This window comes from Ixodes scapularis, unplaced genomic scaffold, assembly GCF_016920785.2.
Source record: "Ixodes scapularis isolate PalLabHiFi unplaced genomic scaffold, ASM1692078v2 ptg000460l_1___fragment_1__unscaffolded, whole genome shotgun sequence".
Classification (NCBI taxonomy): domain Eukaryota; kingdom Metazoa; phylum Arthropoda; class Arachnida; order Ixodida; family Ixodidae; genus Ixodes; species Ixodes scapularis.
Window position 1 is genome coordinate 1,969,688 of NW_024609981.1, and position 21,375 is coordinate 1,991,062.

Genomic DNA, 21,375 nt, shown 5'->3' on the forward strand with positions numbered 1-21,375 from the left:
GAGGTTACGCTGCGATGCTAAACGTTGGTTTGGTTACGACTTGCCCCAACCGCAAAGCGAAGAACGGCCAAAATGGTCTGCGTTTCGTCGTCCTCGGAACCAGAACACGACTTCAAAGCGCTGCCACCGTGCGGCCGAAATTGGAAACGCGCGAAAGCGGGGATGCCGCCGTGCGTCGTCTGCTACGGACGCACGCTCAGAAGCATAGATTTCGACGACGCAAGCCCGTTTCAGGCTGAGCTTGACATTCTTTATTAAATGTTTCATGTTTTTGTTGCCGTTTCTTCTTGCTAAAGGTTGTGTTGTATCGTTTGCCATGCGTAGAAATACAGCAAAGCGATGATTATTAAGTCGGAGGCTTCCATAATCTTAGTGTGTTGTTTTTTTATACAATCGCTGGTCCCACGTATCTTTGCTATCTCGCACAAACCGCGGCTTTCATAAAGCATTGAATGTTGAGTGGGTCTGTGGTTTGATTAGAAAATTAACCCGACTGATCGCTATCCTTCAATAGACTAATCAATCAATAAATCCGTATGTTGATTTTCCCCCGGTCATATTGCGTGAAAGACATTAAAACGAATTTTTTTTAATGGTTTTACTATGTCATAAATGGCATATTGCATTCCCATTATAAACTTCACGTTGTGAGTCCTACATAAATATGAACACGGAAGCCTTTTAAAGAGAAGTATTTTTTAAGTTATTATTTAAACAGTATAATCACCCTCGGCGAAATGATAAATGGTAAACCACGCTGAAGTGTTTTACCGTGCAAGCCTGTGTCACAAAAGAAGTAAGGACGTAAAAAAATATTAAAGCAGGCATTTCTTACTCCTTGTTGACTTTCTCCAGCACAAGACTCCAATTAACCGGCCAAAAAATTGCAATTAAAGCATTACTTGAATAATCTGAAAGTTAATCGATGAACTGCCCAGTCCCGTTATACGTTATGGTGAGGGCGGGGGGTGATCGGAAAGTCTTGTGAAGGTTGCTAGCCCTCATCAGTAAAAAAGTATCACTGCGGCCGATGCTGTCTGTGTTGAAGTGCGCGTCGTTTGTTTGGGTTGCAAAGTCTACCTGGTTTGAATAGAAGATTATTTAGCCAGAAGTTTATAGTATTAGCCTCTTGACATCCGCGGCTCTCAGCAAGAAAATTGAAGCGGGTGAACCCACACTACCGAGAAAAGCATTTAATAATAGGAACATTGCTGCGTCGCTTGGTTACACTCGTTTATTACAGTCACGGCAGATATATTAGAACAGTTTGTTACACTTGTTTCAGTTGTCCTCCCAACCGCGCAGTTTGCAGATTTTAACTAGAAGAGACACTCTCCCCTCATCGCAACGCGGTAGATTTGTTCAGACTCTAAAAACATTACCCACACTATGGCACAGTAAAAGGGCAGAGGAACTCAAAAGCATGGTAATTTCCAATGCAGCGCCATTTTATCTTCATTTTAAATATTAATATTACTGCAAAAACTAGACGTTAAAAAAGCATAGAAGCTGCGATTTCACAGCCCACAGTACCGGTATTATGTTATCTGGGCTGGAATTTATTGTTTTTTCTAATTCCCACGTTGATGAACCGATACATCCATCTTAAAAGAAACAAATATTAACATAAATATTCCAGTTCAGCCGGAGACAGGCATCAGTCGTGGCGATCCATGCCTTCCAACGTCTGCCAACAGCAGACGACGCTCCCACAGAAGCGATTATATAAATTTGGGCCGCACGCTGGGAACACGATTCGATCTTCACTGAAGTACCGAACAGTACTGCATCTTTTTCCGCTAGAATTGTTTTCCCACCGATAGTATGCGACAAAATAAACGCAAGAATCTACGCCGTTTCGCGCGCGACCGTGGAGAGCCTATGGGGCGGCCGTTCTCCTATCCCCGCTTTGATGATGACGATAGCGCGACCGTAGCGCCACCTCTAGGTCGATCTCGAGGCCAGACATCGCACGTCGGAGTGGCGTCGTAAGCAGGGGCGGACGCAGGTATTTCTTGAGGGGGGGGGGGGGGGGGGGTCAGGTGTTGGTCAGCGTATCATATGTTTAAGACCCCCCCCTCTTTTCCCGTTTTCACTCCCTAAATTTTTACACACGCAGAATTCAAGAGGGGGGTCAGGACATCCGGAACCCCCTCTGAATCCGCCCCTGGTCATAGGTAATCATCCCCAGGTCGGCTGCCCGCCGAAGAATTTCAACCTCTAGCGGCGTCAGGTCCTCGAGCGTAGAGAATTCCGCCATGATCGAAGCTCAAATGACAAAGAAGTTCGGCAGGTGCGGCTAACCCAGAATCACTGTGCGACGGAACGTCGTCCAACACCATTGGCCCGAGATCGTTTTGATGTGTGAACGGTGACCAATGAGAGTGATTTCGTTTTTGGGTGGTTCCGAGGTTTGGCGGCCTTCAATTATATTTTTATTAAAAAAATAATCACCGTATGATTATATTATTTGGTTTTTAGGGATACTTAGGGCGTCTAGATTCAGTTGTCATTATCAAAACACGAACTAGAAAACCACTTGAGTGCCCCTTTAAATTAGGGTGTGATTCCGCTGTACACCTTTTCATTAGGGTGTTGTGACTGCACAGTACGCCCTCCGAATTCGGTATACGGCCGTCAGAAAGGAAAATAAAAAAAGGCGCGATGGCCGACACCCATAAATTGGGGTGTGATAACATAAAAGGGCGCACGAAGAAATGACTGCAAATGAGTCGAAACATGCCTGGTTTTTTATTTTTTTCCACCAAGGTTCTACCAGATTCTACTAAGTGCGCTATAGACATTTGCAAGCAGGTCATCTGGCCGCAGCCATGTCTCTGCTTGTGCGGCAATAGACTACTTCCATAAAGCCCTGCATGCAACACAGCGCGCGCTGCACTCTGGGAACTAGTTGGCCAGGGAGGAGGGTGGCATGGTTTCGGTTTCGGTCGACACGTCGACAAGAGATTGTTTTCTGGTCCCGAGAGCGTCATTTGTGGTTTCGAAACTAGCCTAAATGGCCAGACCTCGAAGCTTTAGCACAAGCCCGAGACGTATAGCTTGTCTTAACACATGCTTGTTGTATTTTTGTACTTGAGCCTTCCTGTTAGCGCTCCAATCGAGGTATGTGGACGAGCCAGTGCTGGGATTCTCGACGCTGCGAAGCTCGGGTGCTCGGGGATCTTGCTTGTGTACGAATCGACAAGCTGTAGCAAACAATAAGTATGCATATATCGAGCTCGCGCCTTTACATTAGTGTTGTTGATCAGAAAGTTTGTTTGCTTCGTGCGTCCATAGACGAAATATTTCTTTTTGCAATTACTGTTTTTCTTAATGTGCCTGATTATGCGAGGTAAAACTCGGAGGTGCCATCGAAAAGCTCAATTTTAAAACACTTCTTATCTCTTATCTGTACTGACACGCAGCACTGCACGAAGTGAAGTCCTCACCCGCTTGCATTTCACTAATATTCAACATCGCGTATGCGCATAAAGTTATCCTGAAATCATATAGGCACATTCGCGCATACAGACTGTTTTAAGAATGCAAAAGTCGAGCACTTGTGTGAAGAATGTCGCACCGTTCGCCGGAAGTACGTCAGACGGGCATGAACCGCTATGCGCACCGCATTGGGGTTCATGCCCGTCCGGCGCACGGTGCGACATTCTTCAGACAAGTGCTCGAACGAATTCAAAGCGCATTTGACGGTTGGTAATGGCCATGATATTTGTTATGTGTTTGCTTTCTCTCTGACTGAGTATGCCGAGATAATTTCAGACACCGTTCCCGGCACAGATCTCGGGCGTCAGTAAAAGCTCGTCCAAAAAGGCTAAGCGAGGAGTAGGGGACGCTTGTATGGCCTCCGTCGTAGCTAGCCGATCTCAGCGTTTGCGAAAAGTTAACCTTCTATCAGCATAAAATTTGAGTGGGAGATATATGATGACACGAGGAAGACATCATAGTAACTTTTGTGCAGTAGTGAGGTCGAATTTATTGCGTTTCCTTAAAAGTTCATGCGTAAACGCTGGCCTCAACTTTGATACCCTGTGAGGATGCGGCTTGCTTTTTGCCCAGTGAAGTAACAAGAAGCGGACGTTTGGCAAACAAAATGCGTGTAAGGCTCCAGACGAACAAATTTCAGTTGTAGTTCACTGGTACTAGACGGGATTACCGACATTGAGCTCAAAGATGCACTCGTGGGGTGAGGTGACTAAACCACGACTTACTACGTTCGCATACGCACGCACAATATCCGGTGTTTCGGGAACCAAGGAAAGTGCCCCGGTCTTCGTTTTGTATCGCTCGAGAATGAGTGTATTGTACGTTCGTGAAAAGTCAGATAATCAAAAACGCAAGCAGCGCGTTCGGTCGCGGCGTGATAGCACGAGATGAAAGTGCTCAGTCGAAACCGAAACTGAGTGGCCAACTAGTTCCCAGAGTGCACTGCGTGGTATTTCGCCGCGAAGGGGCGCGTCGGTTTTGGAAGAAGTCCATTGGAGATACGTGCACGGACTCGTGCCGCGTGACGAAGGCGGGTGCGCAAGAAGTGAATGCCCGTGGCTCGGAGTCCCGTAGAAACAATTTTGCCGCCCCCCGCGCCGTCAATTCCGAGTCGCATACGCGGGTTTGCGTCCGAAGTATGCCGACGGAGAAACCCTGTGCACGCTCTTAAGTAATTTCAAACACACGATGCGAAGTTTTTTTCGGCAAGAAGCAGACAGACACGGATGAAAGGAGCTGACGGCGCCTCCGTTGTCATTCGCAAGTCATCGACGGATGAAGCGTAACTTCTGGGGCTTCGGTGTGTTGAACGTGACGCAATCGGTGATCAGGTTGATTTGGGTAGTGTCGTCTTCGGGGTGCACGCTGAACTTCTGAAGGATGCTGGTCACGTAGACGAAGATTTGCGACGATGACAGTGCTTCCGAAGGGCACATTCTCTTGCCTGAAACGAGAGCTTTATTACGCAGGTAGACAGTGGGGGGCAGGAGGAAATGAGAGCGTTCGGAAAATTCGGAACATCATTGAATGATTGGATGGACGGATAGATGGATGGTAATAGCTGTACCCTTTGTAACGGGCGGCAGCTTGCGCCACCTAGCGTAACATTTCATCATTCTACTCTTTTATTTGTATACAAAAGAAATTAGTGTGCAGACGCTCAGTGTTCGAAGGCGGAGGCTGGCGCTTCACGTGGGAATCCGTTCGAACTGTGAGTATAGACAAAGAACCTAGTTTTACGCTAACCCGCTAATGATTCCAACAAGACCTCGGCGCACTGGTATTCCCGCGCGCTCTCATCTTCTGCTCGTTCTCAGTTTCTACATGCACACTCATCATTAAAAAAGATAAACACACGGCACATTAAAGATAGAGCCGCTTCTTAATTTGTCTATTTTTTGACGTTAGGTGAAACACTAACCATAATTAAGGCAGATGACTCAGTTCTTAAAGCAAAAAAAAAAGTTCGTTAAAGAAATGTCTGCGAATGTTATATACTTAAATGGTCTTATATATGAATTCGACCCAACTTATCGGGGCTCTCGAGCAAAACACTATTTTTAAAAACATAAGCAACACGCACAATATAGCATCATAGAATCTATGTATACACAAAGTAACAAGTGGTTGTTTCATTATAAAAAAGAACCTGCTAGATAAAAAAAAAAAAAAAGTTCTTGCAGTTTGGATGAATTTTAGGGTTCGAAAACAAAAAGAAGTTGTGAACAGAAAGATCAAATTGGTTTTTGACTTATGACACGTCGAGGCACTTAAGTTTGTTTTCTCAATTAATTTCTTGGGTTGTAATTTTTTTAAGGGGAAGTTTCTCTAATTTCAGGAAGTTACCTTTGGCATATATGTTTTAAAAGACATTTCAGCCCCCCCCCCCCCCCCTCCCCACAAGTCCCCGAGTTTTATCAAGTTCAAATGAAACCCTCATGCTGCTTAAAATCAATTACATTCTAGTCATTTTATGGTAAACGAGGCACAGCGAAACAGCCAGGCTTATATCCGCTGATAACAAGGAAGGTTCTCTTAACGCGAACGAAATCACACGTCAACTTATTTTCAGGCGATGTTCAATTTTGGTGTGTATTGAAAACATTTACACGGAAGGCTCCATTTTTATAAATAACGTGTATGAAAACATTGGAAACGTCTCCATATAGTTGCGATTAAGCTCTGGCCACGAGCGTCTCGTTCAATAGTGTGGACCACGTGCTTTTTTTTCATCGGTTGATTCCTATGGATGGCTTGGTAATGCTCTCTGGTACCTGAGCTACTAGCAAACATCTGCTGCGGACGAATCTCGCGGCGAACAGTATCCGCGTTCAAGATGGTTACATCTAAACCACAGGTGTTTTCAGACGAGTCAATATTATATCGAAAACAAACCAGATAAATCAATTTTAATTATCTCAGTGTATCTACAAAAACAATCTTACACAGACACCTCATTCTTGGGCCTACTCATTACGAGACCCGAAACACAGAATCCCAAGCATACGAACAAACCATGACAGGCACAGTTTATCGTACATGTCGACTAAATTAATAAATTCCCCCGGCATTGGTGTTAATTTCAATTATCCTTTTCAAATGGTCACAAAAAAAGAAATCTTCAGACGAGTTTTCATCTATTTAAGGCATGTATATTAATTTATATTTATTTTCAATGAAACGTAACGTATAGAAATCTTTTATATCTTCATTTTCAGTTTTGTAGCCTCAAGTTTGGTGTTGGTTTGGCTTGTTTCCCCTTTCTTTTATAAATCCTTGTGTATTACGTTTAGTAGATATGTAAAAATTGGTTTCTATTTTTATCTTTATTTTAATTTTATTTTACTTCTGTGTTACGAAAAGCATATCGCCCCACATTGTTCAAGCTGTGCCGCTTGCGTATAGTTGTTTGAGTTGCGTCATTGTATTTCATGTATTTTTCAAATATTTCTATAATAACTGTTTCTATTTGTTTTTATGACAATCGCTGTCTTGTTATTTACTCTCACTGGGACTTGTTTGCAATGTTTTTTTCCATTGTATGAACTGCAGGGGGCAGAGGCGCTCTCAATCATGCCATTATCTCTGCCTCCTCTGCGGATAGATAAAATCCGAAAAAAAAGGGAAATTATATTGGGGCATACACCAGGTCAACTACGGCCAGAACATTTCGAGTCATCAAGGCCCAGAAAGCAAACGCTAAACTCGCGTCCAGTCAATACCACCAAGAAGGCAAAGCCTAGGCTTTTTCTCTAACGTCACCACTAGTGGATCCCCACAGCGCCACCTAGCTGGCGTTCGCGTCGCAAGCAGCTCCTCTTGTGGCATCTCACAACGAACGCGATGATAGCAGGTGGCGACGGCAAAATACGGGCATCCGCTTTAGCACACAATGTCGTTAAGCTTCAGCCTCCAACTATGATATACTCAAGGACTTCAGTTAGACTTCAATTACGGTGCTCAAGGACTTCAATTAGAGTGAGCTAGATGTAGCTCACTCTATGGATCGAGCAACCTTATTGCGGAGTTTTAAAAATAACATTGTAGGGCAGCATTGAGCTTCAGCGTTTTTGCCGCTCGGGTTGGGTGAGCGTTTCACCAGCAATAACCTAAAAGCGCAGGCCATGTCTACACTAGGTGGTATTGGGCCAGTACCCGCGCTGAACGCAAAGTTAGTTTCCAGAATTTGCGCGGACGCGAATCCTGGAAGTCGTGTTTATTATTCCAAAAACCCCTCCTCGCCCTGGAACGCATAAATGTAGAAGACGACAAACAAGACAGGGTAATGAAGAAAAAAGAAATTGCCCGCAAGACACGTCAACTTACCAACGGAAAAAGCGATGAGGTAGTCGGGCTTGGGTAAAATCTTGGTGCCCGTCTGGTCGAGGAATCTCGTCGGGTCGAACTCTTCGGGTTTCTTCCACAGGTTCCGGTCCATGTGGACGGCCCAGATGTTGCCTATCACAACGGTGCCCTTGGGAATGAAGTAGCCGTCGATCTCTGTGTCCTCCTCAGCCCTGAGATATCGGGGTTCATTTTAGCCAATGGATAATGTGCAGGCATTGGGACCAAACGATTCTCATATTCGCTCTTTCTCGCGTGAGTTGAAACGTGGTGGCGCTAGTGTGCAAATTGTGTCCAACCACCTGCGGTTCTGAACTATCGACGGCTGGTTTCGCTGTATTTTCGATATCAAATATGCGCGATCTCTTCTGGAATTGGCCACTTATAGCACTGTCATACTTCATTCGCTCTTATGATAAAAAATTGTGAGAAAAATAAATTAGGAAATATACATGAACCTGACGTGTGCGTCTACCCAATAGATGGCGCCGCTGAGTTTGTTGCGAAACAAAAAAAGGGGCGAATACTGGTGGCCGATGCTCCAAACACTCCGTAATAAGGTTGCTCGATTCATAGGCTATGGCTATATCTAGATAATCTTATTTTAAGTCCTTGAGAATCGTAGTCGATAAACGTGCGCATGACCGATACGATATGGTTTGCTTTCCCCTTTTGGTGTGGAATTCCAATGATCGACAGTGAACGTGACGTGAGCCGAACGCCGAACGACCGTGTCCGGCGTTCGCTTTCGAACAGTGAGTAGAAACAAAGGCAACTAGCTCTGCGTCTACTCACTAACCATATCAACCAGAGCTCGTCGCCCTGGTGCCCCCGCGCGCTCTTATCCCTAAAAGAACGCAAGGAACTTTTGAATGGGACAAAAATTATTTCAACATCCGGTATTATTCTTTTTTTTTTTTTTAATCTTCAGTTCATATTTACCTTTGTGGTGACCAGTCGATATTCCAATGTTTTAGACTCTGTGACGTTGTGCCCTCAATGTACAAAAATGCAAAGAAAAGTTATCTTACAGAGTTTCTCTCAACTCACGCATACAACGTTCCTTTCAGTTACACAGAACAGCGAACGGGTGTCCAATGAAATATAACAACCATGGAATCATAGGCGTGGACTACGGGGGGCATCGGGGCTCGTGCCCCCCCTGGGGAGATCGAGGGTGTGGGGGCGGAGCACCCCCCCCCCCCCCCGGGCCTGGGCCATGATCCTTACCGAAACGCTGTTTACGTGCAATGTAACGAGTTTCTAGTAGTGGCATGTACACAAAATAATGCCCACGTTGCACCCCCCCCTCTCTCTCCGGAGATCTCTCAGCCTGTCCTGTCCCCCCCCCCCCCCCCTCCGGTAAAATGGAACGTCTACGCCGCTACATGGAATGGATATAAAAAGAACGCCCCTCACCCTCTGGGTATTCCTAAGGGCGAAACGGGCTTCCAGCGGTGCATCTCCCAGACGCAGGCCGCGGTGAAGGGCATTCGATGGCGGTCCTCCCACGTCGGCTGGCGCTCCTGGCCGATCACTTCGTCGATCTCGGCCTGGATCCGCTTCTGGACCGAGTCCGGCTTGTCGGCGCAGTTGAGGAGGTGCCAGAGGACCATGCGGTTGATGGTGTTGGTGCCGGCACCGAAGAAAGTCTGCACGTGGCCCGGAATGTACTCCGCTGCGTCGACACGCGATAGGTAAACTATACTTTGTTTCAGCTTCGGTCCAGACGCAGCCGATGCTACAAGCGCGAGCATGTGGCCCAAAACAGTGCTTGCACTGCACGAGCGCGTGTGCTTGGCAGGGATGCTGAAAGCCCGGAGCTCGCGCTTGCAGCTTTGGCTGCGTCTGGACCGAAGCTGAAACGAAGTATAGTGTGGCGACAAGGCTTTCAGAAAAATGTTGGGCGGGGTTAAAACATGACATGGCACCATGATCAGATGGTATTAGCGCGAAAGCGTGGCAGTTTGGTATTTGTACTTTGAGTGTTTCCTTCGTCAATAACAATGTTGTGTGTACCATTGCGATACATTGAATTACAAACAACGGAGTGCGTGCCTTTCTGTAGATGCTGTGCAGCCTGGCGATGGGCTAGGGAAGGTTGGGCATATGCAGTAAGGCCAGAGATACGAGGATTCTCGTCAACTATGATATTGCCACGCCCGCCGGCGAGCGAGCGCGTGCGTGGCCGAGTGGTTACCGCGCTTGACTTCCGTGTTCGATTCCTGGGAGTTACGCGTCTCTTATCTATTCTTTCAGTTTAATGTTCTGGTAAATTCAAGAACCCTGTTGGGCTTGTTCGAAGTCCGAAAGTTCAACGCACCGAACCTTCTACGCCGATTGCCACAGTGCCAACGCGTGTACATAAAGGGCTCTGCGTGGCGATCCGCAGTCAGTCTCGCCCCAGCGTTCGATCCTGCTGTTACACCGACTTCGATGCCCGCGACGCTCTACTCTTCTTTTCTGTTTCCTTTCTGTTTGTGCACAAGTTGGTCCCATTAAACGTTTAGTTTGATTCAGTTTTCGTCGCCTCATCAATTGCCACTCGGGACAATATGTTAGTATTCGAATGTTTCGCGATTGTACTCTGGTGTTCGCTATTTAATTGAATTTGCTAGAATCGATAGATTAACGTCTTTCTTCCTTTTTTAGTACGTTTTCCATCTGCTTTTATATTGCAATGACTCAGAAGTTCAGGCATTTTTTTTTTCATGTTGCATAAATGGGAACAACATTGGTTAAATTTCAAGTTCCATTTCCCTTTTTGTAATTTATTTTACCTGAGAGTCAACTAGCAGTGCATCACAAAGGAGGAAAGCAACAAGGCAGAGGATGTCGTAATACGTGCACACTTATAAGTGACAACTACAAAGAACACCGAGAGGTGTTGTAAATATTTAAAAAAATATATAAAAAGTAAACATTTCATAAGAATTGGGATATCCAACTTCCATTGCTGGGTCACGGCCTAAATAGCAAAATTGGTTTACGAGACCAAGAGAAGGCATGTACCCAGGGTACCCGTTGAAGTACCTCTTGAAAAACTCCAGGGCGCACCCATATATAGGCATAAATTTGATTCGGGATACTATACTATACGGAACTTCTCGATAGTCTTTTTGTGGTTTATTGCTTTCGAAATATTTTAACGAACGTATTTTTAAGATAAAAGGCGTCCGCTCCTGTCGTACCTACAAGCTTTATAACGGTTTTATTGTTTTTGATACACCGAGAGAAATATAATTCAGGAGTAAACGATTAAAAAAAAAGGACGCTAATCCATAGACATCATTTAAGTTTCTTTGTTTGCTAGTATTCTTCAGCAGAAGTTCAGAGAACAAGTGTGCGTTTTGCCACTAACACTCTCGGTGTTTAGGTCCTCAATAGTCAATACATAACTCGCAAGTGTCGCCATTGTTGGGTACTGACGGTTATATCCACTTACTGGTTTCTTCGAACTACAACTTCTACGGTGTGCAACTAAGACGGCGAACTTAACGCTCGCGGCATATAAAACACTGGCACGGCCGAAAATGACGTCACACCAGCTACGTTGGCTGTGTTCCAAATCTTGCCCAAACGGATCCGAGTTACTCCGGCGGGTCATGTCACGTGACAACTCAGATTGAATATCGCTGGACAAGGCTAGGTTTATAAACGCCAAGGTGCAAAACCCTTACCCTAGTTACACCCTGGTGTAAGATCGAGTACATTTTGGAACACGGCCATCGTGGGAATCATAGTTACCCTGCACGCGCGACAACTTCGCTGAGGGTCTGCGTGATCAGAACACGGGACGGCACGAGCCGGTGGGCACGAGCTGCCTGGTGAATAGACCTACTGCTATATTACCCAAGCATCAAGGAGAATGCAGAGATTGGTGTTCCCCGCGCCGCACGTGCTGGCCTCATAAGTAGTAACTTTTCCAAAGCAAATGCCTAAAACAAATTGCATCTTGCACACGGGTTTGTCAACGCTTTATTTTGTTATTTACTTCGAATCTTTTATACGGGGAAGGCGTGCGAGTGTGGCGCGTGGAACACCAATCCGTGCATTCTCCTTGATGCTTGGGTAATTTAACAATATGCCTATTGGCTCCTGCATCCTATTGGCGAAAAAAATTGGGTTGTGTGTGTGTTTATACAGCCTAGAACTTGGTCTGCCTCACAGGGGCGACGAGTCTCCCAGCTGTAGATGAGAAATTTAGCCAGTGCGGTACAGCCGCTAGCCTGGGATCTTTAACGTGCACCACGCAGTAGTGATACACGACCGCACGCCGGTACGATGCTCATCCAGATCGAAACGGGCAGGGGTGGGGCTCGAACCCAGGATCCCTGGGTTCTGCAGCGCGAGCTTTCGCTCCACGTGCTCCGAGCTGGTGTGCGCTAAACCACTCGGCCACCGATCCCCACTCCTATTGGCGACTTGAGCGATCGAAAGCGTCGCTGTGGTCGGCCCACCACAATTGGCCGAATGCTGACTATGACGTCAGCAAGGGATGTCTCATCGACGGAAATAAGAGGAATGTAAGAACTTCAATTTTGACGGGGTTGGCGGGGTTGCTTTGAGACCACTATGATTTCAGGCTTCCAGAATGCCCATTACAAACACCATCGAGCTTGTTGTTCACAAGGTAATGACGTCACGAAATGTAACCGAATGAGGGCGCCACCGAAGCATCTCGCCGCTAATAGACCACTTTAAAAACGGGCTTCTTCAGAGCTCGTGCATGTCGCGCGTGTTTCGCTCGTTTTCTAAAGCCATGACCATGCGCGTGCTGGGCTGTGGCGTTCCCACGCTGGACTGTGATTTTGCAGACTTTGGAACGGTGTATGAACTATGGTTGTGGCGGAGCCACGCATGCGTAGAACGCTTAGTCAGATCGGTGCATTGAAAAAGAAAAATACGAGCACATACGCTTAAAGTAAGGCGACGGACGCTTTTGGTGATCAGTCGTCTTTTCTAGGTAGCTTTTGATGAAACTTTGGTCGTAAGTTTCGTCCAGTGACAGTCGATATTCTTTGGTGCGTTCCCTGGAATGAAAAAAGGAAGAAAATTGAACAGGTGTTCCAGCGCCTGTCACCTGGAACTTTCGTGTAAGCCATAGGAAGGTTGTCGTAACTAATGAACGCTTAATCTTGAAGGCCCCAAAAAACCACTAAATTGGTAACATAAGGTGCACGAGGTATCTGAGAACATAACGGCGGTTTGAATCAAAAAGATGCTTATGAAAATATGAATATATTTGTAAAACAAATTGGCAGATACTGTTTCCAATTCGTGTTCGGGATCTTCATATGATAAAACCAACTTCAGCGGAAATGACTGACTCGATACGGCTTCGAAAACGGCTGCATGCCCTGATCAAGGAGTCCTCGTTGGTGTTGGCCGTAGTGTCCACACTGGCAGCCTTTTACGACTTTGGAGTTTTAAGGCCGCTTGTTGGTCGCTCTCTCGACGCCGCCTCAGACAGTTGTCCCAGGGAGTTTATATTTCGAGAGTTGGGAGGCCACCTGTTCGGGGATGACCTGGTTGTAAAGGTCGCCAGCCAGCCAATACTGGGTCGCTTGGCCCGTGGGGCATGAAGCAGTCTTGTTGAAGAATGCAAAGCCTCCATAGGCCACCCCTTCTATCCATTGTTTGACTACAGTGCCCAGTGTCTTGATGTATGCCTTCGAGTTGACCCTAAGGCCGTGTTACATGCCGGGCAGCGGCATGCCGTGACCCTCGTTGTTCACAACAGCTACGATGACTAGAAATGACAGAAGTTTTATCCACCATGACTGTAGGGACCTCATGGCGAATTCAGTCCTCCCGAACACCTTTTGGTCTTGGTCAAAGTTCTCGTGAAAAGAAAACCAAAGCAAGTCCGGTTCCTCAGGGTACCTGATCATGTACAACAGGCGCTTGGACTGGATGACAGATTTTTGTTTTTGCTAAAACATAAACTGCCCTTTCCTCATCACGTACGACTGGTATTTAAAGTCCCCATGCAGCACAAACCTGATACTAGATTGCCACCTCAAGCCGCTTGGCAATAGTCCTCCTTGACTTTCTGGGGTCGTCGTTCACAATTTTGTGTACTTGCTGGACAAACTCACCTGTCCTGACGACGTCTGACCTCTAAGAGTGTTTTCTTGTTGTTTTGTTTTAGCTTGGCCACAGACGCGTGTTCGTCAGAATCTGAAAGTTGTTTTCTGGCATTGAAAATGATGGACCTTGACACATTCAAGAAAGTGGCTTTATCTAAATCGTTGTGATCGGCGGCCAGTGCAACAAGGAAGGCATAGGCCTTTCATTTCTTGTGACAGGAGCAAAGTATACTCATTGTTAGAATCAGTTCTGTAATGCCGAACTTCGCTACTGTACGCGACGCTTACAGGGAAGCGAAGGAGCAGAGCGCTGGAGTCAAAATGGCGACGGTCGTAGCAGACGACACGATTCAGCACTATCCTAAATGGAGGCAGCGAAAACATAGGTAACTTACTCATAGAGAAGGTAAAGAATATGTTGGGTCGTACAAGAGCAACTATCAACGGGCTGTTCCCGAGTCGTGAACACGGAAACACGTGTCCGTTGAAGAGGTGGCTCACCTGGTGAAGTTCACGATGTTCGCAAAACAGCGCTTTATAGCGTAGATCCTTGTGAGGGGCAGGTGGGCCCCGATGGTGTACACCCAGGTGGGGAGGAACATGACGAGTGATCCGGACGAAAGGGCCTTTCCGGCGCCGTCCATGTTCTCGTCCAGGTAGACGCGCCGCGGGTCGTCGAAGTCGTACCTTCTCCCGAACAGGAGGCCCGTGATGTTGTTCGATATGCTGGGTGTGGTGTACTTGCTGATAAAGACAGGCTCTCCTTTCAGCTCCGAAATTTGACTCAGGAGACACCGTACCTCGTCCTGCATTCATGATGAGCGGATATTACACGTTACTTACTTTGCAGTGGGGCGTGGCGTGCCACGAGTATCTTATTATGGCTCCGCAGCCAACGAGACTGCGGCATTGACCGATAAGAATGAAGATGAACGAATCAGGAAGCAAGAAAGGTGAACATGACAATCTACAGGCTGCATTTTTTTTTTTGCTCTCAGTGATTACGGAATAGCATATTTGTTGCAGTACTTTAGTCATACCCAATAAAATCGTAATAAGTATGTCGAATACGTTTTCGGTTCGGTAAATTTCGCTGCAGTCACTTATGTACCGGGTCTTACACTGAGACGTCCAACGCAAAACCGCAATTGGTTGTCGCTACGGTCACATGCAAGGTTAAGACAGCAAATGGGACTGAGGCGTTACCCGCCAGTGATCACAGGTGCGGAGCTGATGCTATTGCGATGGCTATCAAAGGTCAAGATGTTCCGAGCCGATGAAGCTAGCTGCATTTGTTGGCAGAGAGATTGCTCGCCGAATTTAACGGCTGGTGCCCGTTACCAGGTTGTGGCGTGGTAATGCTACGCTGACGTCGTCACTAACAGCTTACTTATTTATGTCAGTTAATTTATACCAAAAACATAAAGTATTCTAATGTTTGTTCGTCTGCTTCATGGAGAACCAATGCCTGTTATTCGAATGATTGGACAGTGATGGTGTTTGGATCAATGTCTGAGCAAACAAGTGCGCTTTGCGCCCGAACAGTGAGCGTCTGAATGATCGTGCTTGGTGTTGGCACATACATTTGGGTTGTTTTCGTTGTTCAAATGCCCTTACATCCAATGAAAATTAGAGCTTAGTGGGAATTCCCTGCAAATTCTGGTTCACTTATGGGTAATTATTGAAAAGTGCGCGCCATATACCGATATATCGAAGTAAATGAGATCACACATATGTAAGCTTTGTATGAAGTTGGTAATACATATTACGACGTCTCATAAGTTTCGTTATTAGATCGCTACAGCGACCGTGCTATAGCGATTTTCGTGTGCACAACCGCTAAATAACGCGTAAAAAAGATGGGCTTTTCCTTCTTCTGATGATTTGATGTCACAATGTATTACACACTTCACGAAAATGCCGGACGTCTAGTAACAAAATGAGTTTCGTTTTCCTTAATCTTAAAACTTTGAGCAGTAGTAATTGGGTGCCTTTTAGCAGATGATCTAAGTTCAAAAAGTTGGAGACTCAGAAAGGAGTTTATTTTATCTAAACACTGAATCCGGTGATTTTCCTACACACCCCCTTGTTTTTCTGAAGGCAACCCCTTGATTTGCAACGATTCCTCCATTCTCGATCCCACCCCCCCCCCCCCCCCCTTCCCCGCTAAAAATTTAGACACCCTACTATTTCTATTTTTGGGGCAAAATACCTGACCGCATGCATTGTCACCGCAGTGTTGTTCTTCCCACTTTAAAAGGGGAATGAGGACGGAACATGAACTTGTGGGGGAACGTCCCTTCCCAGGAGCCTTGTGGGTGCTTGAGGTCATTGATATGCAAGGAGTGTTGTTTTGACGGGAGCTTGTTTCGCACTCGTGAATGCCTCTAGTGACCTCCGGTTCCATATAACCGGTGCCGGTTATCTGGAGTGTGTAAGTGGTTTGCGAATTTGGGCGCAGTTGTTTATGAAACGTATATGGAAATTAACGAGACCCGAAAATTCCAGTAGCGTGCGCAATGAAGTTGGCTGCGGGAAGTACCTGATGACCTGGACTTCAGAAGGCAACAGATACATGCCTTGAGGGGTCCCTCTATCCCTCAGGAAGTCTAGTTCGGATGTTCCGAAGACGTATTTCGTTGCGTCGACGACGATGCCATAGTTGTGCAGCTGCTCAAACAGCAACCGAAGTTCATTGCTTCCAAATCTTACCCTAATCTTTTCGTCGAGGCACGCTTTTCCCATTCCAAGTTCTCGAAGCAGCTTCAAACACATTTGACGGTTCTCTAGCCACACTTTTCCGTTGAGAGTTGCAATGCCTGAAGGATACGAAACGAGCAGGTTGCATTAGTCGCTGTCATTACACACCCAATGCGTTTGAATTAATAAACTAATTTTTTTTAATTTTAGATTTTTTTTTTTTTTACGTGAGCAAGCTTAAAAAGTACAAAAGGCATGAATGAATGGCCGAATGCTAGATTCTCTAGTCAGTATATTGGCCGGTAGCTTGCGTCACTTAGCGTAGGAACGTTTCCACCTCTTCACAATATTTCCCGGCACACTAGGGGTACTTAGGAAATACACTGTGGTGAAGTATCTCTAATCTACAAATATCATGCGGTTAGGATCGTTATCATAGGCATGTGCTCAGATTATTTCCACATTCTCTGAAAATCCAATTAAGCTTTCTTAGTAAGGCATTTTTCGCATGATTTATTATCGCTGTCAGAAGTAGAACAAGGCACACCTGGCGACTTGGATTGGTCAAGGAACACGCTGCGAGAGCGACCCTGTATGGCGCTGTTGGACAGACCATTTTTGATAGAGTCGTAGCTGTTCAGGGCCACGATGTTGGCGGTTCCAACTCTTATTCTGGAAAAGGAGAAAAAATTGGCAATGCAGGTTGCAATAAGGGTGTTGCGTACCTTCAGAAATCGGGTTGGTTCTAGTTTTTTTTTTCGAACTTTCAGCTGCAAGTTAGAGGAAAGTACGACAAAAATTTATTTAGTATGCGTACTCGCGAAAATTTAAAATGAAGTGGATCCGCCTGGCAAAGGAGGGTGCATCATTTTGGCGACCTGATTAATTTAATAAAAGTTAACATGTTCGTTTCTCTATTGGGAGGGCATAATTAGTGATTATTCTATGAAACTTAAAAAAAAGCACCTGTATTAGTAGTGGTTCTCAACATTCTGAAATTTTGCGTAGAGGTTGCTTGAACTTTACCGAGTTTGCCAAAACTTCGGAGGTTCGCCGAAGCAGTCAGTCCTCAAGATTCGACGAAACTTTGTGGCATTCCTAAATGTAATACCAGACGTTCGGATGTCTTTGAAAAGGAGCAATCCAAGTCACCTGTTCACAGGAAGAATACCGTATTTGCTCGAGTAATAGCCGCACTATTTATGAACAAGGCCCTTGCGTCTACTTTCCCGCAGAACACATACACAGCCAATCATCGTGTTTCGAATAAATAACATAGCGAATAACCAGATCGAGAACACGATTCTTCAATCAAATGCAATCTCTACAGATAGTATCACCACGCTAAGACGTTATCTCTGTCCTGGAAACCGCTGGAATCATGCTGCCGATCGCGGTGATTGGCAATCCGCGTGCTCCGCGGAAAACCGAACCCTCAGGTTTACTTCATAAGCAGTGCGGCTATTACTGGAGTAAATACGGTATCTAAAGCAGCGGCTAAGCGACGACAAATTAATGGATGGTAGCGGTATTTTACCTTTCAAGCCCGTTCGACATGGTGCGATTTTGCTTGCGAATCTGAGGCTGGGAGGTCGGGCGCAGCAACTTCCCTCGGGCATTTATTTTCCCGCAGAAGCGACATCGCAACTGCGGAATTGCAAGTATACAAGCCACCACGGGAATCAGGCTTTAACGGGCTGCAGTTTGCGCCTACTATGCACCTTTTCAATATATGCATGTCCTCAGCCGAGCGTGGAATCTCCACAGCCCAGCACGCGCATGTTCATCTCTTTGGAAAGCGAGCAAATCATGCATGCACCATGCGTACAAACATTGAAAATGAAGCCGGCCAGGAGCCCTTTTTTAGAAAGGTCTATACATAGAGGCCTTTCTGCACCTCCTTTAAAATTCGGCCCAGGAAATTTTGTCTCCCGTTCATGTGGTACATGAGGCGGCACGAGCCGTCTTGTACGTGCCCACGGGTCGACGAGTCACCTGCCGACGCCGCTTGAAACGATAGTGAGAGAGAGTGAAGAGCGAACTGTCCTCACCTGAAGAGTATTAGGGAGTTTTCGTAGACCGCGTCGCCCCCTCCGCTAAGCGTTCCGCAACGAAGAAGTTGCTACTGCGCCTGCGCGCCGATAGCCTGGACTGTGGAGTTCCCGCTATCGTAGCGGGTTGCGCAGGGCCTTGCGAGATGGCGAAGACGATCTACGAAAGCTCCCTATTATCTTACACCGTGCTCCCGTTAAAGGGATACTGAACCAAACACTTTAGTGTCCATAATATGTTGCGCACGATATTTCCACGAGCCAGCGGCCGCCGGTGTGCGCGAGCGCATACAACGAAACTGACGTCATTGTCCCCCAGTACCGCGTAAGATGACAGGGATATGTGCGGGCGCCGTGCTAAAGAAGGGTAAAGACATGCTTTTCATCACCACAGGTGGAAACTACGTGCTTTTTAGAGTAATGAATCGCCTACCTTTTGCATCTGTATGGAGATGCAAAGCTTGTCTTTATTTCTCTTTTCCCCGGAGTTCACACATTTCACTATCATTCTCAGCGTGAATGGAGGACTCTGTCGTCAAATTCGTTGGCTGTGCTCGCGCACTCCGGCGGCCGCTGGCTCGTGGAAAGACTTTGCGGCACTTATGGCCAATGAAATGTTTGGTTTAGTATTCCTAAGCATCCGGGGTCACGCTACTCGTACAGAGCGCGACACTGTTAGCACGAACAAGCGATCGCCAGTTCTCTAAGAACCGAAAGGTTGTCATCAAAGATATCATTGTTATAGAAAGAGCTCATTTGGGGCTCTAATATAAGGAGTGAAATTGTGTGCCCACTAATACTCTTTGCTAATAAAATGCGAAAATGTGTTGTTGTCGTGTTCACACTAGCAGTGTCGCGATGTGCACCATCCTACAAAATACAGTCTGCAAACACGAGTCACAGCAATATCCGTGGTTCGAATGCAGCGTGTCAAGTTTTCTTCTCGAACTCATTGTTATGTGGCATTCGAAGCACGAATCTCGCGGCGACTCGCGTTCGAATCTGTGTGCAGACTGTCTTTTGTATGATGTATATGCAGTGTGACCCCGGCTTTAAACCGTATAGGCTCTTTTACTGTTTACAAGCACGAACCGCTGCTTGCGTCCCAAGCGACTTCCGGTCACTCCGTTTTTGCAACCCCGTCCAGTTTGCTTATGTCACCAGTGCTAAAAAGTATGAATGCTACACAAAGAGTAAAGGTAGAGGGTTAGCGAGGAAATTCAATTGTGCGATACAACTTCTTGGAGGGGACAAGTTGGTTTGCAAGAATATTAGAAAACTTTGAACACATCTCGCGATTCTTTGTTCTTTTGGCGCTGGGATGTCATACACTGGAAAACCGCCTGGTGGCGTTTGCAAATAAAAGGGTCTATAAGTTTTAGGGTTCTGTGCTTTAGGGGATTATTTTGCTTACAGTTGGGGTGTGCTTTTTCGGGGTTTATCTTCTCCCCATAGATTCAATGTTTTTCGGTATCAGTTTTCGGTGTGGACAAAAAGAAAATCGGTGTTTATCGGGGCCCATGTACAAGAAAACTGGATACGAGCATGGGTTCCCCCACCTGTAAGGAACGTGGTCAAGGCTCAAATGTTATGAAAACATCTGTGTACTGATAATACAAAGGAACGGGATAAGGGGAGTCGTTTCCGAAGGAAAAAAAGCCACCTCGCGGACAGTTCAGTACGAGTTCTGTTATAAGTCAACAAAAAGTGAAGCTGTAAACCAAAACTCTTCCTGTGCAGAATGGGCTTTTCTTATTCAAGCGCAGCCTTCATTCTAAGTCTTTCGGTTTTCCCCGATTTTGGCAAGACCGGCTTGGTGCGATATTTATGGGTTTACCAGCAGTTAACGGAAACAAGAAGCTCAATTTATATCTAGGATTCTGTGTTTTCGGAGTTTATTTCTCGTGAAATTCGGTGGGTGTTTCCCGGAATTTAGTTTCGCATAAATTCGGAGTTTATCGGAGTTTATTTTTGTTAAATTACGAATTCTCTAAAATTTCGAGTTTATTTTACTTGTTCCCGATTAAAGAGAAAGCGCAAAAACTAAATAAATGAAGTCCGGGTACTACGACCTGTTGTCCTGAAGGAACATTAAAAAGCTAAAAGACAAACATTTCTTTCAGAAGTTCGAGACTTCACACGTAACTCAAGTTTAAGCCTCCTTCAGACCACTGACGCTGTGCTCTGATAAAATTTATTTGTAAAACGCGGTCTCTTTAGGGGCGAAGCTTCTTAGTGTCTAGCCTTGTCCGGCGTCCGTGCTCACATCGATTGCCATCCCATCTGTCTTCTTAACAAAAGAAAAAAATGTTTGCGCGGTCGACAGGATTCGAACCTATGCGGGGAGACCCCAATGGATTTCTAGTCCATCGCCTTAACCACTCGGCCACGACTGCAGGACGAGTAGGGAGCTCTGAGATGTGGTAGTAACTCAAGAGGTGGGGATGTGGATGAAACGTTGCATGTAGCCTCTAAACTTCTATACAGGAGAGGGCGCTGCGGTGAAATGCGTATATAATCGCGTTAAACTTTGCATGCATTGGCTCAACGTTTATAGAACAGAGGGCGCTGCGGTCAAATGCTCAAATGCGTATATAACCACATTCCATACCCCATATTCTCTTTCTGACATGGATGAAAACGAACGAAAAGCTCGGCATGCTGCAGCTCAGCGTATCAGCACCACC

The 21,375-nt window shown here is 46.0% G+C and overlaps 1 protein-coding gene across 1 annotated transcript; it reads right to left on the reverse strand.

Annotated features, from left to right (window-relative positions):
- Nucleotides 1-4,608: 4,608 nt before the first annotated feature.
- LOC121834071 (cytochrome P450 2C15-like) lies at nt 4,609-18,194 on the reverse strand. Its single transcript, XM_042287815.1, has 9 exons — nt 18,175-18,194; nt 17,185-17,309; nt 16,650-16,756; nt 14,439-14,743; nt 13,947-14,063; nt 12,763-12,878; nt 9,265-9,523; nt 7,828-8,018; nt 4,609-4,945 (listed from the first exon to the last, which is right to left on the reverse strand). Exons 1-9 carry the CDS (start codon nt 18,192-18,194, stop codon nt 4,767-4,769), a joined length of 1,419 nt encoding a protein of 472 aa, XP_042143749.1. The 3' UTR covers nt 4,609-4,766.
- Between the last annotated feature and the right edge of the window lie 3,181 nt (nt 18,195-21,375).